The sequence below is a fragment of the Rhinatrema bivittatum genome, chromosome 8, assembly GCF_901001135.1.
Source record: "Rhinatrema bivittatum chromosome 8, aRhiBiv1.1, whole genome shotgun sequence".
Lineage (NCBI taxonomy): Eukaryota > Metazoa > Chordata > Amphibia > Gymnophiona > Rhinatrematidae > Rhinatrema > Rhinatrema bivittatum.
In genome coordinates this window covers 172,907,098-172,924,878 of record NC_042622.1, presented here as the reverse complement: position 1 = coordinate 172,924,878, position 17,781 = coordinate 172,907,098, and the positions used below count along the sequence as shown (strand labels likewise).

The 17,781-nt window shown below is 44.5% G+C and overlaps 1 protein-coding gene across 6 annotated transcripts in view; it reads left to right on the top strand.

Moving 5' to 3' along the window:
• The window catches only part of TEX14 (testis expressed 14, intercellular bridge forming factor), a 608,800-nt gene extending 605,185 nt beyond the window's left edge, over window positions 1-3,615 (top strand). For 3 of the 6 annotated variants that reach the window (XR_003858113.1, XR_003858112.1, XR_003858111.1), the window contains one exon: window positions 3,246-3,313. Coding sequence is in view for 2 of the 6 variants with exons in the window: in XM_029611458.1 (XP_029467318.1) it covers window positions 3,246-3,282 (37 nt within the window). In the remaining 4 variants the exon portion in view is untranslated. Of the gene's footprint in view, window positions 1-3,245 lie in introns of all 6 variants that reach the window. The other 3 variants (XM_029611460.1, XM_029611459.1, XM_029611458.1) reach the window with 1 other exon arrangement.
• The last annotated feature ends 14,166 nt before the right edge of the window (window positions 3,616-17,781 follow it).

Here is a 17,781-nt window from a genome sequence, read left to right as displayed (position 1 = left end):
CTTTGTGGGGCGAAGCATTTGCACCCCCCTGTTCATAAATTGTATCCTTCTTGGAGTCTTAACCTGGTTCTTAGGGTTATGTGTGAACTGCCATTTGAACCTCTTAAGAGGGTTACCATAAAAGATCGGACTTTGAAGGTGGTTTTCTTAGTAGCGATTTGTTCAGCCAGAAGGGTGGCTGAGCTTCTTTTTGCGGATTTCGGATTTATTTATTTATTTATTTATTTATTTAAAAAATCTTATATACCGCTTATACAATTGGTTAATTGATGTATGCGGTTTACAAAATAACTTACATAAAATTCAGTTAAAACAAAGTAAAAGACATCGAAAAATAGACGGATCATATAGTTAAAAACAATATAGATATATAAATTAAACTTAAAATAACATTGATAGCTAGGGAGGAGGAGGACATTAAGATAGCAGACTATGTGATGTTAGAAGCAATAGTGCAAAAATAGGTTTTTAAAGCTTTTTAAAATTCTTTAGTATTACCTACAAGCTATAGACATTTCACAAACCATTGATGACTGTTTATACTCAATATTACTATCATGCACGTATGCCTCTATAGGAGTATAACATTATTGGCCGATTGGATCAGCGCTGGGGGGGGAAGGGGGGGTAAATAAGTAAGAGGACACACAACGACTAAAAGGCAAACTGTTTATTTGTTTATTTATAATGCAGTCGCTGGATGGCAACATGATATGTTAATGTCACATTTCAAGTGTTACCACGTGAGGTTCCATCACTGCTATTCTTGCTTGAATGTCTTCTTGTTTAAATGTTCCTTCTCCATGTATGACTTTATCTTATATGTCTTATTCTGTTGAACTTCCTGCTTGTTGTATGAAAAATTTCAGAAATAAATATATTTAAAAAAAATTCTTTAGTATTGGAAATGAGACGAATGTCTTCTGGTAAGGAGTTCCATAAAACCGGACCGGCAACTGAAAAAGCGCACTTGCAGATCAGGTCTAATCTTGCCGTACTTATTGTGGGTATTTCAAGTAAGCATTTATCCCTTGAATGTAGTTAGCGAGCCGGTTTATAGTCTCTTAGCATTGAGCATCGCCAGATTGATAAGGGGTTGTAGATTGTTGTGTATTTTGATGAGGATTTTGTATTTAATACATATGAGACTGGGAACCAGTGCAGAAAGTGTTGGAGTGATATGGGTTTTGTGAGGTATATTGTATAGTAGGCGAGCAGCAGAATCATGAATGAATTGAAGAGGATGGATAGTCATGGCCGGGAGTCCTAGATACAGTGAGTTGCAGTAATCGAGGCCAGATAATATCAAATCTTCCGGGGTCTCTCTAAGGATGGTTCCGTCTTTTCAGCCAAAGGTGGTTTCGGTGGTTTCACTTAAGTCAGTCAATGGAACTTCGAGCCTTTACAAATCTGGAGATTGATATGCCTCATGCTAAGGAATTGAGACGTTTGGATGTCAGAAGGGCTTTGTTGCAATATCTAGAGGTCACGAACAGTTTCCGGTTGTCGGATCACCTTTTTGTGCTATGGAGAGGTGCAAAAAAGAGTCAAAAAAGCATCAAAGGTCACAATAGCACATTGGTTGAAGGAGGCTATCGGTTCCGCTTATATCTGTTGTGGTCGTCCTGTCCCGGAGGGGTTAAGGGCTCATTCTACTCGGTCCCAGGCGGTCTCCTGGGCAGAGTGCCAATTGGTTGTAGGGCGGCTACGTGAAAGCTTTTATATACCTTTGCCAGACACTACCGATTGGACATCCGGACTCTAGATATCAATGGTTTCGGTGAAAGTGTGCTTCAAACTGGATTCTCACAGTCCCACACCAGTTAGGAAGCTTTGGTTCATCCCAGGAGTTGGACTGAGCTGGGTATGTACAGGGAAAGGAAAATTGGTTCTTACCTGCTAATTTTCATTCCTGTAGTACCACAGATCAGTCCAGAGTCTCGCCCAATGGGGAAAAGGGGTTTTTTAGATTCTGCTAGATCTTTTTACTATTAAGATTCTGAAGATTTCTGAAAACATTTTGAAGTATGGCACTGGTCTCTCATTAGTCTTTGCAACAAAGGTTCCAAATTTGGTTATAATTCTCAATTATGAGGTTTCCTCTTTCCTCTGCTTGTTCTAGGGAATATTATAGAGTTGTTTTTAATAAGTAGTTTTGTTAAATGTTTTATGCTTGGGTACTGAGTAATACTGAGCAGGTGGCACACTGGATTAAGAGGCGATGTCCGCAAAACTTTCTCTGTCTCCATCTGCTGGAAGGGAGGCAAAACCCAGGAGTCTGGACTGATCTGTAGTACTATAGGAATGAAAATTAGCAGGTAAGAACCAATTTTCCTAAATGTAACGTACAATCAGCAAATTTCAAAAGCCGTTCACTCCAGTAAAGTGCACTTGCATGAATAAATCCTATGAACAATTTAATGGCATATATTGTAGCAATTTTCAAAAGCCCACTCGAGTAAAATGTATTTACACGTGTAAAACACAGTTTTATCTGTGTCAATTTATTTTAAACTCAGGCCCATTATGTGTACAAATTCTGTTCCTTGCTTAGAATTTAGGACAGGCTGGTTACAAATTTTTTAAAATAAATCAATTCGGGGTAATGGAGCAAGTTATATTAAAAAAAAATCTACATCCATATCGTTCTAGTTGAATGTTACATTCTTCTCAAAACCTTTTAACAGTTTCTCCACTGTAAGAAGCTTGTCTAAAATATACATGTCCCATGCTTTTTGGTGTATTAGCTCACATCTTTGGAAGAGTCTTCCTCCGGATGATAGAGATACTCAGGACTACCTGGGTTTTTGTAAATCCTTCAAAATATTTTTTTAGTTTAGTTTTTGAAGGAATATAATTATGCCCCAGTTTTATTTGTATGGCCGGTTTTATTGAACAGGTAGTTCATTCATTTTTAGATTTAATTTTGTGAAACCTGAAGCATTGATTCTTTTGTAGATAGCATTTATTTAATTGTACTTTTATAGTTTAGATATTTTCTGTTTTGTATGTTCTTCTGTTCACAATTTTAATTGCATTTTATTTGATATTTATTATTGTTGTATTACTTTGTATGGTTATGCTTTATTTATTTTTTAAAAAGCTATAGGCTGTACTATCCCATGACCTAGGCTGCTTACATAAATAACATTCATTTTATTCTATTTGTTGTCACTCAGAGTGCTCTGCGGTAAGTGGGCTACAAATTTGACTAAATAAATATATTATCTTTTCATTTTTTTTAGGGTAATTTATCTGGATCAAGACAGCACTTCAGAGTGACTAAAGCTTCAATAATGATTATTGTGTGTTATGTTTTTCAGTTATTGCTGAATTGGTTATTTGTTAAAATCTTCAGCATATTAGAAATTGTACATTATTTCAATTTCCTTCTACTGTATTAGTAGTTAAAATAGAAGGTTCAGTGTTCTGTTTTAAATTGTGGTGCATTCCTTTTTTCTTTCCAAAAATGTTGGTCTTTTACTATTAACAATAAGAAATAGAACTATTTTCAGTGTTAAAATACATTACATAATTTGCTATATTTTTCAGCAGATATATTTGACCACCTTCTACTCTGCAGTGGGCACAGTAATTATTTCAGCATTACAAACAATAAAAAACTACATCATTAAATCTATGACCAGCCATCTGAAAGAAATTCATCATTTAGCTAATAACATTGCAGTAATTAAGATCAAAAAGACATGTCATTGTATTCAGCCTTTCTTTGAATATGCCCAAAAGAGAGCCGGTATGACAGAAATGGAGCTGTCAATTTACAACAAGGCTGGGGTTTTTTAATCTTTTTTTTTTTTTTAAGGATGGGCACAAGATTTAGAATATTGTAAGCAATTAAAAAATATTAAGACCACTAAAACCTAGCCAACAGTTTAATGGTAAGATCACATTTTCCCATCTCCAAAATCATTTTAATTACTAAAACAAAAGTGAAAGGAAATTGTCCAGGGATTATTTCCCAGGAGTATAAAAAGCTGTCAAATAGCATCACTGGTATGAGTTACACTTTCAAATAAGACAGTGTCTTATATTAATTTTTGCTACCAAAGATGCACTAGGCCTAATTTTCAGGGGATGTCTTATTTTTCCATGAAGAAGAATTCACATACCGGTATATTGTTGAACAAAAAAATGAGCTCGCTCCTCGAGGGCCTGCTCTCCCTGCCTCGGTGCCTGTATTCAACTACTTCTGCCTGCTGGGATCATAACTTTCCTCCTTTTCTCCATTGGGAAAAACTGAAAGGTGGAGGCTGCTGCTGACTCAAACCTAGAAAATGACCACTGATGTTACTGAATCCTGAGAGAACGGGGCGTTGAGCACATTGTCCATTTCCATCCATTCTTCTCCATTCATTTGTTGATCTTTGAGAGAATGCAGAAGAAAGGAAACTCAGACTAATCTGATTAATTTGATTCCTTCCTTCTTATAGCAATTTGTATGAGATTTTATTAATCTAGATGTCCAATTATATCACCAATATATAGGGCAGTTGCTGAACAAAACAAAGCTTGCATTCTCTTCCCTTTTGGGCTTGCGTGCTCACAGAATCACAGATTGACTGAAAAAGAAGAGTGACGCTCTTTATACAGTAATTTTAAAAAATGCAAGCTGCGTCTACGGTAAGAAGCGTCCGTGAAGCGTTAGGCCCGCGCAACCCATTTTACTGTATAGAGCGCTATACAGTATCCTGGGTGTGTTGGCCTAACGCTTCACGGACACGCTGGTACCGGTATCTGTCATTTCAAATGACATTTGAAATGACAGGTACCAGGAAGTGGATGTTCTCCTACGCTTGGGATTGCCAGTCCTCTCTCCTCTCCTCCCGAAGCAAGCAACGAAAGCGGAAAAAAAAAAAAGCGAAAAAGTGAAAAAAATAAAAGTTGCAAGGGAGAGAGGACAGGCAATCCTACGGTACGCTCGGGATTGCCAGTCCTCTCTCCTCCTCCCGAAGCAAGGCGCGAAAAGCAGCCTTGCTCCGGGAGGAGGGGAGAGGACTGGCAGTATACGGTAAAGCAACGAAGTGACTTACTTTTTTCACAGCCCTCCTCCGGAGACGGATCGCAGCTCCCCTGCCTCCAGGAGGCGAAGATGGATGCCTGCACGGGCGAAAGCGGCCCCTGTGCGTGCAATTGGGCCGCTCAATGCGTGACGTCACGACGTTTGGCGTCACGGCATGTGACGTCACGCATTGAGCGGCCCAATCGCACATACAGGGGCCGCTTTCGCCCATGCAGGCATCCATCTTCGCCTCCGGGAGGCAGGGGAGCCGCGATCCATGTCCGTCAATGTCCGTCTCCGGAGGAGGGCTGTGAAAAAAGTAAGTCACTTCGTTGCTTTACACTGCCAGTCCTCTCCCCTCCTCCCGGAGCAAGGCTGCTTTTCGCGCCTTGCTTCGGGAGGAGAGGAGAGGCCTGGCAATCCCGAGCGTAGGATTGCCCGTCCTCTCTCCCCTCTCTCTCTTGCAAACTTTTTTTTTCACTTTTTCGATTTTTTTCCGCTTTCGTTGCTTCGAGAGGAGGGGAGAGGAACTGGGGCAGCACCCATGGACGCGGCCAGGGCAGGTGAGCGGGGGCTGGGGGAAAGTTTGCCGCCTACCCTTACCCCTGCCTCTAACGCAGGGGTAAGGGTAGGCGGTAAGTTAGCAGGTTAAACGGCAGGGGCGCACGTTACTGTATGGGAGGGAATACCATAGCTAATTCGATCGTTTACATGTAAAATGTGCTAGGTCTTTACTTTCGGGGGGAGGTCTTATATTTAGCAATTTGGCAAAACCTCTACTAGGTCTTATTTTCGGGGGATGTCTTATTTTCAGGGAAACATGGTAGGGAGATGCCAAGTAGCTGACATTAGAGATGAGGAAACTGGAGAATAAAGTTAAAGCAGGATAACTTTTGAGTAATTAATGCTTCTGTTTGGGCAGACAAGATTCATTACAGCCCAGAACAGAGTCTAGTAAGTGGGCAAAATAGAAATTTTATATAAATAATTTCCTGAGTTAGTGATAACTATATCATGAATAAATATATGTATTTGGCTACATTTGCTTATTTACAGGTGAATTTTCAAAGGAGTTACACATGCAAATGTAATATAACAAATTTCAAAAGCCATTTACCCGCATTAAATGCACTTAATGCGGGTAAAACCTATTGACAATTCGATGGCATATATTGTAGCAATATTCAAAAACTCACAAGAGCAAAGAGCATTTTCATCGCTTAGATCTGATGAAGAAGCAGAAAGTTATACTTAAAACAATGAAGGACTACAGTGTGAATATATATTGAAAAGCTAAGGTTCTGATTTTCAAAAGCATTTACACACTTAAAAATGAGGTTTACACATGTAAACCACTATGGAAGTGGGCTTTTGAAAATTACTACAATATATAAGAACATAAGACTTGCTATACTGGGTCAGACCAAGCGTCCATCAAGCCCAGTATCCTATTTCCAACAATAGCCAAGCTAGGTCACAAGTACCTGGCAGGATCCCACGTGGTAGAGAGATTCCAAGCTGCAAATCTACCTTAATGATGGTTTATGGAATTTTCCACCAGGAACTTGTCCAAACCATTTTTAAACACAGCTATACTAATAGCTACTAAAAAAAATTGCTTTCACCATATCCCCTGGCAACATATTCCAGAGCTTAATTACGGTATGCGTTGAGTAAAAAATATTTTCTCTTATTAATTTTAAATATATTGCCTAGTAACTTCATGGTGTGTCCTCTAGTCTTTGTATTTTTTGAAAGAGTAAATAGCCAATTAACATTTACTTATTCCACTCCACACATTGGGGAAGATTCTCAAAGCCTATGTGCTCCGGGCCTATTTTCAAAAGGCCAGCGGCGCACGTAAAGCCCTGGGATGCGTGTATGTGCCGGAGCTTGAAAAAATGGGCGGGGCAGGGGCTTCACACTGAGCAGCAGGCTAGTGCGCGCAAGTTATGCCTAAGGCGTAACTTACAAAATGGTAGGGTGGGATTTAGGTAGGGCTGGGGAGTTAGATAGGGGAAGGAAGAGAAAGGTGGGGGGGGGGGGAGAAGGAAAGTTCCCTCCGAGGCCTCTCCGATTTTGGAGGGGCCTCGGAGGGAACAGGGAAAGCCATCGGGGCTCCCCTAGGGCTCAGCGCACGCAAGGTGCACTAGTGTGCACCCCCTTGCGCGCACCGACCCTGGATTTTATAACATGCGCGCGCATGTTATAAAATCGGGCGTACATTTGTGCACGCTGGGTTATCTGCCCGCACGTACGTCTTAAAATCTGGCCCATTATATTATAGATTCTACCATATCACCCCTCAACCATCTCTCCTCCAGGCTAAAGAGTCCTAAACTCTTTAGCCTTTTCTCATAGGTGAATCATCCCATATACTTTATCATTTAGCATTGGTTGCCCTTCTCTGTACTTTTTCTAATTCTGCAAAATCTTTTTTAAGATGTGGTGAACAAAACTGCACACAGTACTCAAGATGAGGTCACACCATGGAGTGATACAGAGGCATTTTGGTATTCTCTGTTTAATTCTCCATTCCTTTCCTAATAATTCCAAGAATTCTATTTGCTTTCTTGGCTGCTTCTTCACACTGAGCAGAAGAATTCAACGTATTATCAACGATGACACCTAGGTCCTTTTCCCGAATGGTGAATTCTAATGTGGAACCTTGCATTGTATAGTTATAATTTATGTTACTCTTCCCTAAGTGCATCAATTATATACTTCTCCACCCTAAATTTCATTTGCATGCCCAGCCTTCCATTTCTGCAATGTCCTCTTGTAATTTCTTAAAATCCTCTTGTGATTTAACAACTTTAAATAATTTTGTGTTCCCATTTCCAGGTTGTTTATAAATATATCAAAAATCAGTGGTCCCAGAACAGAATCTTGGGACACTCAACTATTCAGCTTTCTCCACTGGGAAAATTTACTATTTAGCCCTACTCTTTGTTTTCTTTTTTTAATTGGTTCACAATCCACAATAGGAAACTGCCTCTTATCCCAAGATTTTTTCATTTCCTCAAGAGACTTTGAGGTACTTTGACAATTGTTTTCTGAAAGTCCAAATACACTATATCAACTGGCTCACCTTAATAAACATGTTTATTCACACCTTCCATAAAATGTAGCAGATTTGTGAGGCAAGACTTCCCTTGGCTAAACCTATGTTGGGTTTGTCCCATTAAACTATGACTATCTGTATCTTCAGCAATTTTGTTCTTTTTAATAGTTTTGGTCATTCTCACAGGACAAGCAGGATGGTAGTCCTCACATCATCAGGATGGAGCCCAATCACGGAAAACGTCTGTTAGTTTCCAGAACTTTGACTGGCCCCTACTGGGCATGCCCAGCATGGCACTAACCTTGCAGCTAGCAGGGGTCCCTCTTCAGTCTTCTTTTTCCGCGCAGCAGTAGCCTCGCGGTGTAGGAGCTCTGAAGAGATTCCTGACAGGAATTTTCCTCACGGAGTTAATTAAACTTAAATTGCCCCACAGGGGTCCCTCTAACTTTCTCAGGCCGCAGTACTCCGGTAAGGTTTTTGACCGTTTTTCGTCGATTACCGTCGAGTTTGGCCCTCGCGGCCTACTGGCCGTCGACCCGTACCGCGGCTCAATTTTTTTCTATGGCCATGGCATCGGGGTTTCGTCAGTGCCCAGACTGTACTCGTACCATGTCTATCACAGACCCTCATGGAGTCTGTGTAATGTGTTTAGGCCATGAGCATGATGTCCTGACTTGCACTAAATGTGCCCTCATGACACCAAAAGGTCGCAAAGCCAGAATGGAGAAGTTGGGACTCTTCTTCCGTGCTCACACCCCGACGCCGTCCATCACATCGACGTCATCTGAACCAGCACCGTCGAAGTTGCACCAGCATCGACCTCCGTCCGGTGACCATCCGCCATCGACGTCTTCACGACCATCGACTCCCGTTACTGCCCCTCAAGATCGAGGGGATCGTAGGGAGAAACATCGGCATCGTAAATCTCGGACCGTCGAGGGACCAAAATCATTGACCCTTCCACCGGTGATTCCCGGGTCTCCGATGGCTCCGGTGCGCTCCCCATTGACAGCTTCATCGGGAGGAGAAACACCGTTCCGCATTCCTCCTTCCGGAGTATTGCCTCAGCCATCGATGCCAATTCGTTCCTCGCCACCGATTCATTCATCGGGAGCGATACGCACATTGGCGCCTTCGATACCGGCACCGATGCCTTCCAGGCCATCCACGGTGCGATTCCTTCGATTTTTCTCAGAGCCTCAGCCGGGGCCTTCGGGTATCTAACCCCCTTCTCGTCCTACAGGTCAGTCTGCTGATCCTTATGACACCTGGGGTGATGATACTTCCACAGACACCAATGACTTACCTTCACCTCCCTCTCCTACTGAAAGTATAAAGTGTTCTCCTCCAGAGGACCTTTCTTTCATTAATTTTGTGAAGGAAATGTCTGAGTTGGTCCCTTTTCAGCTTCAGACGGAGCAGGATGATAGGCACCAGATGATGGAGCTCCTCCAGTTCCTGGATGCCCCTAAAGTGATCACTTCTATTCCCGTTCATCAAGTTCTTCTTGACCTCCTCAAAAAGAACTGGGAAAACTTAGGATCCATTGCCCCAGTCCATAGAAAAGCTGACACTACCTATTTAGTACAGTCAGCCCTCTGCTTTCAAAAACCTCAGCTTGACCACCACTCAGTTGTGGTGGAATCGGCTCAAAAGGAAGCAAAAAGGACGAAGCCTCACTCATCTACCCCTCCAGTTAACGAACACAAGCTCCTAGACAATATTGGTCGATGAGTGTTCCAAGGGGCCATGCTCATCTCCAGAATTGCTGCTTACCAGCTGTATATGACCCAATACAAAATAGGGTCATTTTCAAGCAGATACAGGACTTCTCTGAAACCCTGCCTGACCAATTCCAACAGCTTCAAATCCTTGTCAACAAAGGGTTTGAGGCAGGAAAGCATGAGATAAGAACAGCTTACGATATCTTCGACACCTCTACTAGAGTGTCTGCAGCTGCCATTTCGGCAAGACGATGGGCCTGGCTCAAATCTTCTGACTTTCGGCCAGAAGTACAAGACAGGCTATCTGACCTACCATGTGTAGGAAACAATCTGTTCTGTGAACAGATCCAGCAAATAGTGGCTGAATTAAAGGACCATCATGAGACCCTTAAACAGCTCTCATCGATACCTTCCGACTTCCCCTCAAGACAGCCCTTTAGGAAGGACTCTAAGAAGTCATTCTTTCATCCAAGGAAGTACTATCCTCCACCAGCAAGGTCCCGAACTACGAGGCCTTCCCAAAACCTCAACCTCGCCAGGCCCGGAAGCAAAAGCCGCAAGCAGTTCCCCAGCCGGGGCCTGCTTCAGGTTTTGACTTTCACTTGGAGAGCAGCAGTCTGATTCCTCTGCCAAGCATACCAGAGGGAGGTCGATTGTGCCACTTTCACGGCATGTGGCAATCAATCACAACCGACCAATGGGTGCTAGCAATCATTGCTCAGGGTTACCACCTAAACTTTCTTTCTCTTCCACCAGACTCACCACCTCTGCAAGCATGGAGAGTATCCGACCATTCTGTCCTTCTGGAGCAGGAGGTTTCCCTTCTCCAGTTAAGAGCAATAGAACCCGTCCCTCTCTCGCAGCAAGGCATAGGGTTCTATTCCCGGTACTTTTTGATCCCCAAAAAATCCGGGGGAGTTCGTCCAATTCTGGACCTACGTGCTCTCAACAAGTACCTACAGCGAGAAAAGTTCAAGATGGTAACCTTGGGCTCGCTTCTACCCTCTTCTGCAAAGAGGAGACTGGCTCTGCTCTCTGGACCTTCAGGACGTATACACACACATTGCGGTAGCTCCAGCTCATTGCAAGTACCCTCAGGTTTTAGTAGACACAAAGCACTATCAATACCGCGTGCTTTCCATTCGGCCTAGCATCAGCACCACGAGTCTTTACCAAATGTCTCATGGTTGTCGCAGCTTTTCTCAGGAAAGAATGTGTTCACGTCTACCCCTATCTGGACGACTGGTTAATCAGGGCTCCAACCCAGCAAGCCGCTCGGTCATCCCTCGATTTGACCCTACACGCTCTAATTTCTCTAGGATTTCTCGTCAATTACGAAAAATCCTATTTAGTCCCATCTCAAACCTTGTCGATCATTGGGGCAGACTTGGACACCTTGCAGGCAAAAGCCTTTCTACCTCAACAACGAGTGCTAACACTCGTGTCTCTCGCTCACCAGTTGCAGTCTCAGCATACAGCAACAGCTCGCCAATTCCTCGTCCTTTTAGGACACATGGCGTCCTCAGTCCGTGTCACACCAATGGCCCGCCTGGCCATGAGGCTCATTCATTGGACTCTGAGGACACAATGGATTCAAGCTGTTCAGCCTCTGTCTACCATTGTCCACATCACCGACTCACTCTGTCTCTCGCCTGGTGGAAAAATCACAACAATCTCCTCCAGGGACTGCCCTTTCAAGTGCCAGATCCTCAACTCATTCTCACCATTGACGCTTCCAACCTCGGGTGGGGAGCCCACGTGGACAATCTACAGACACAAGGGTCTTGGTCTCCAGGGGAAGCCAAACATCAAATAAACTTCCTAGAACTTCGAGCAATGCGATATGCTCTCAGGGCTTTTCAGGAATGCCTGTCAAATCACGTCATCCTGATTCAGATGGACAACCAGGTGGCCATGTGGTACATCAACAAGCAGGGAGGCACAGGCTCCTTCCTTCTGTGTCAGGAAGCTGCGCAGATCTGGTCGGAAGTGCTCTCACACTCGATGTACCTCAGGGCCACCTACTTGCCGGGAGTGGACAATGTCTTGGCAGACACACTGAGTCGTGTCTTCCAACCGCACGAGTGGTCTTTCAACCCCTCGGTAGCGAACTTCATCTTCCAACAATGGGGTTATCCCCAGACAGACCTCTTTGCGTCCCCTCAGAACCACAAAGTCGACAATTTCTGCTCCCTCATTCGGAGCGAGCACTCTTAAGATGCATTCTCTCTCTCGTGGGCAACTGGTCTGCTCTATGCATTCCCTCCACTTCCTCTTCTCTTGAAGATTCTCGTGAAGTTACGTCAGAACAAGGGAACCATGATCCTGATAGCACCTCACTGGCCACGCCAAGTGTGGTTTCCAATACTTCAGGATCTCTCCATCCGCAGGCACTTTCCCTTGGGAATGGACCCACATCTGATCACTCAAAACAACGGATGCCTATGCCATCCCAATCTTCAGGCCTTGCCTCTGACGGCATGGATGTTGAAAGATTAATCCTTCAACCACTTAACCTTTCAGATTCAGTTTCTCGTGTCCTGAATGCTTCACGGAAGCCTTCCACAAGAAAATCTTATTCCTATAAATGGAAAAGGTACACATCATGGTGCACCTCGCAGTCCCTTGATCCCTTTTCCTGTCCAATCCCAAGGTTTTTGGACTATCTCTGGCATTTGTCGGAGTCAGGTTTAAAGACCTCTTCAATCATAATGCATGTCAGTGCGGTAGCCACTTTCCATAAAGGTGTCTGGGAGGTTCCTATATCAGTACAACTCCTCGTAACACGCTTTTTAAAGGGCTTGCTCCATATCAAGCCACCTTTACGTCCTCCAGCCCCTTTTTGGGACCTTAATCTGGTTCTTGGTCGGCTCATGAAACCACCATTCGAGCCTCTTCACTCCTGTGACCTAAAATATCTCACATGGAAAGTGATTTTTCTTTTGGCTATCACTTCCGCTCGCAGGGTTAGTGAGTTGCAGGCCCTAGTTACCTATCCGCCTTACACTAAACTCCTACAGGACCGGGCGGTACTCCGCACTCACCCTAAATTTTTACCTAAGGTAGTTTCGGAGTTTCACATTAATCAATCCATCATACTACCTACCTTCTTTCCCAGGCCCCATTCCAATCCAGGGGAACAGGCTCTGCATACCCTTGACTGCAAATGGGCTCTAGCGTTCTACCTAGATCGTACAGTTGCCCACAGGAAGAGCACTCAGTTATTCTTCTCTTTCCATCCCAACAAATTAGGGCAACCTGTGGGTAAGCAGACTCTCTTCCTGGTTAGCGGACTGCATATCTTTTTGCTATCAGCAAGCAAGCATTCCTTTTCAAGACCGTGTCAAAGCACACTCTGTGAGGGCCATGGCGACTTCAGTAGCACACCTACGATTTGCAGGGCTGCCACCTGGAGTTCTCTCCACACTTTCGCAGCCCACTATTGCTTGGACAAAGCCAGAAGACAAGATTCCATCTTTGGCCAGTCTGTCCTGCATAACTTATTTCCAACGTGATGTACCAACACCCTTCTGCCTGCCCGGTGGGGTTCAGGATGCCCTCTACCAAATTCCACCCCAGTTGTTGTGCCTGTTGCACGCCGTTGGGTACATTTGGTGCATGTTCGGACATCCTCAACTTGGTACTCACCCATATGTGAGGACTACCATCCTGCTTGTCCTGTGAGAAAGCAAATGCTGCTTACCTGTAACAGGTGTTCTCACAGGACAGCAGGATGTTAGTCCTCACGAAACCCCCACGGTGTTGGGTTCATAACGTTTTGTTATTTTATTTTTCAGCACTGCCTGTAGCTTTCAAATAAGACTGAAGGGGGACCCCTGCTGGCTGCAGGGTTAGTGCTATGCTGGGCATGCCCAGTAGGGGCCAGTCAAAGTTCTGGAAACTTTAACAGACGTTTTCTGTGATTGGGCTCCATCCTGATGATGTTACTCATATGTGAGGACTAACATCCTGCTGTCCTGTGAGAACACCTGTTACAGGTAAGCAACATTTGCATTTTTCCTGGCACTTGCGTTAGGCTCACTGGTCTGTAGTTTCCTGGGTTGGCCACAGGGCCACACACCTTCACCAAAGTTATGGCAGCTTTGCGTCATGAAGGAGTTCTGGTGCACCCCTATCTAGACAACTGGCTTATCATGGCGAAGTCGGAGGACCTTTGTCGCCGATCACTGCAGAAGGTGATCAGTACTCTGGAGTCACTCGGCTGGGTGGTGAACTTATCAAAGAGTCACTTGGTGCCATCACAGTCCCTGGAGTATCTTGGAGCTCAGTTCAACACTCAGAAGGGCAAGGTGTTTCTCAAAAGGAGTGAGTTCTGAAGCTGCAGGGGCAAATTCAGCACTTGTTTGAGTTGCCGGTGCCCAGAGTTTGGGATTATTTACAGGTTCTGGGCTCAATTGCTTTGACCCTGGAATTGGGTTCGTGGGCCTTTCCACATATGAGGCCTCTGCAGAGAGCTCTGTTAGCTCGGTAGGATACGCTCTCAGAGGAATTTCATCTTCCCTTGCCACTTGAGGGTACTACAAGGGACAGCCTGTCTTGGTGGCTGCTAACTTCCAATCTGGTTCATGGTGTCGACCTGGAGGTTCTGGATTGGGTAATTCTTAGTACCAATGCCAGTCTATCTGGATGGGGAGCAGTTTATCAGCAGTAGCCTACTCATGGCAGCTGGTCCGCAAAAGAGGCTTTCTGGTCTGTCAATTGGTTGGAGACCAGAGTGGTGCATTTCACTTTACTTACGTTTCTGCCGTTGATGCGAGGTCAGTCGGTAAGGGTCCTGTCTGACAATGCGACAATAGTAGCCTACATGAATTGGCAGGGAGGAACCAAGAGTCTAGCAGTGACCCAGGAGGCTCAAGAGCTGATTCTTTGGGCGGAGCAACAGCTGGAGCAGATGGCGGTGCCACACATCGCAGGAGTCAAAAACATCCAAGCGGATTTTCTGAGTTGCAGATTGTTAGATCCGGGAGAGTGGGAGCTGTCCGAGATAGCGATGCAGCTCATCCACAAGAGGTGGGGCTGTCCCCATGTGGATCTAATGGCGGCTCACCTCAATACAAAGGTGGCTCCGTTTTTCAGTCAGAGAAGAGAGCACGGGGCTGAGGGCGTCGATACTCTAGTGCTTTCTTGGCCTCTGGAGGTTCTGCTTTATGTTTTTCCTCCTTGGCCTCTAGTAGGCAAGGTGTTGCAGCGGATAAACATCCCGGCAAAATAGTGTTGTGGCCCCAGAGTGGCCACATCAGCTGTGGTTCATGGATCTAGTCAACTTGGCTGTGGATGGTTTGTTATGCTTCGGCCATCTTCCAGGCCTTCAGCAGGGCCCCATATTTTCAGACAAGGTTCCTCACGTTTGTCTAGTAGCATGACTTTTGAGAGGCGGCGATTGAGATGCAGGGAGTACCCCGAAACGGTTATTGCTACTCTTCTACAGGTTAGACGAATATCTACTTCTCTTACATATGTGAGGGTCTGGAAGGTTTTTGAGTCCTTGTGTATCACTAACAGGGTGTATGCTTTACAATCTACAGTGTCTCGAATCTTGTCCTTTCTTCAGGAGTGTTTGTTCAAGGATTTGGCTTTCAACTCTCTTAGGGTCCAGGTAGCTACTCTTGGTTGCCTACGAGGTAAAGTTAGAGGGTTGATCTCTGTCTTCTCATCCTGATGTGGTGCGGTTTCTTTGGAGGGGGGCTAAGAATTTGTGCCCGCAGGTTAGGAAAATTCATCCATCCTGGAATCTTAATCCCATCCTCAGAGGTTTGAGTGAGGCACCTTTTGAACCTATTAGAGTGATGCTTAAGGATTTTTTTATAGTGGCTATTTGTTCAGCTAGGAGAATCTGAGTTTCAGGCTTTGTCTTGCCGTGATCCGTTTCTGCAGATTTCGGTCTTGGGGAGTCTCCTTGCGGACAGTGCCCTCATTTTTACCTAAGGTGGTATCAGCGTTTCATGTGAATCAGATTTTATAACATGTGCACGCCGGCGTGCACATGTTATAAAATCCAATGGGAACGTGCCGGATTTTAAAATCCACGTGCGCATGTGCAGGTAGCCTGCGACTCGGGAGGGGGGGGATGTTCAAATTGGGGTATATTTTTAAAGTTATGCATGGGCGTAGATTTGTTAGTACAATCCAGCGCAAACAAATCTACGCCCGATTTTATAACATGCGCTCGCTGCCGCGCACATGTTACAAAATCCATGGTTGGCGCGCGCAGGGGGGTGCACAATTGTGCAACCTGCGCGCACCGAGCCAAGCAGCCTGCCTCCATTCCCTCCGAGGCCCCCCACCTTCCCCTCCCCAGCCCTAACTAAATCCCCCCCCCCCCCACCTTTGTTCAGAAAGTTACACCTGCGGGCTGCCAGCATGCCATTCCCCGACCCAGGGACTGGTTCGGAGGACTCGGCCACGCCCCTGACACGCCCCCCCAAGCAAAGCCCCGGGACTTATGCGCGTCCCGTGGTTTTGCACACGCCAGTGGCCTATGCAACATAGGCGCGCAGGGCTTTTAAAATCTGCCCCCTAGCTAACCTTCCTCCCCTTTCCCTTCTCCACCCCTACCTACCTACCCTATTTTTTTGTTCAGTAACTTACCTGCTCTGATGAGCAGAAGTAAGTTGCTTCCTCGGGACAGTGTCAAATGGCACTGTCACGGCCCGCCCCGCCCCTTTGGAGCAGCCCGTCACTTTGGCACATAACAGGGCCCTTCTGAAAATGCGTGCAAGCGAGCCCAAGACCCAGCCACGCGCGTAACCCTTTTAAAATCGGTCCGTAAATAGGGATCTTTGGTACATCCCAGGAGTCTGGACTGATCTGGGTACATACAGGGAAAGGAAAATTGGTTCTTACCTGCTAATTTTCACTCCTGTAGTACCTCAGATCAATCCAGAACACACCTGATCTGTGGAGGTTAGGAGTCGTCCGCTCATTTGATTTTCTTGGTATGTAATAAAGATTTTCTCGGTATGGAGTACAGACATTTAAAAATGAAAAAGAAAGACATTTTTGAGAATTTGTTGGTGTTTTTTACTGTTTTTAAGCTTGGGGTACAGTTCAATACTGAGGAACTGCAGGTGGCACCTGTGATTATGTAGCAATGTCAGTAAAACTTTGTCTATTTCCATCTGCTGGCAGGGATTCAAAACCCAGGAGTCTGGACTGATCTGGAGTACTACAGGAACAAAAATTAGCAAGTAAGAACACTGAGAGGAGAGGATCACCTTGCTGGTGGCTGAAAGGAATCAGTAAGTTTTTGCTTGGGACATTGTCTTTTTTAAAAGTATCGGGGCAGAGTTAACTATCTGGGAATATTATTTAGTGTGTTTGTGCCTTTAATAGACAGAAAGGCAGTGAATAAACAAGTTAGACTGTTTGTATTTTTAAATAGTCAATAAGGTAGCTAGTAAGCAGTAGGTAGTGTGTTTATTTTTTAAAGTCTGCAGACTTTTAAAGAACTAAGTGTTTGTATTTAATACAAACTGAGTGTTTATATTGGAAAAAAAAACCCACCAAAAAAAAAAAAAAAAAGTAGCTAGAAGCTAGAAATAAGCTAGGAGCAGTGTATACCTAAGTAAAGAAGTTGAATAGTTCAGTTCAGTTACTCACCTTGGAAAGGTGTTGAGGTAGTGTGATTGGGTTTGAATAGGGACCAACATTTGTTAATCAAGAGAGCAGTGAGTCACTCAGGAAAACTAACTGAAGTGTAAATCTCTAAATGAACTGTTTTGTACTAATTTACCTTAGAAGCACATTATAAATTAGAAGGGAAGAGCTCAGTAACCCACATTCCAGTGGGAACACTGAGAGGAGAGGATCACCTTGCTGGTGGCTGAAAGGAATCAGTAAGTTTTTGCTTGGGACATTGTCTTTTTTAAAGGTATCGGGGCAAAGTTAACTATCTGGGAATATTATTTAGTGTGTTTGTGCCTTTAATAGTCAGAAAGGCAGTGAATAAACAA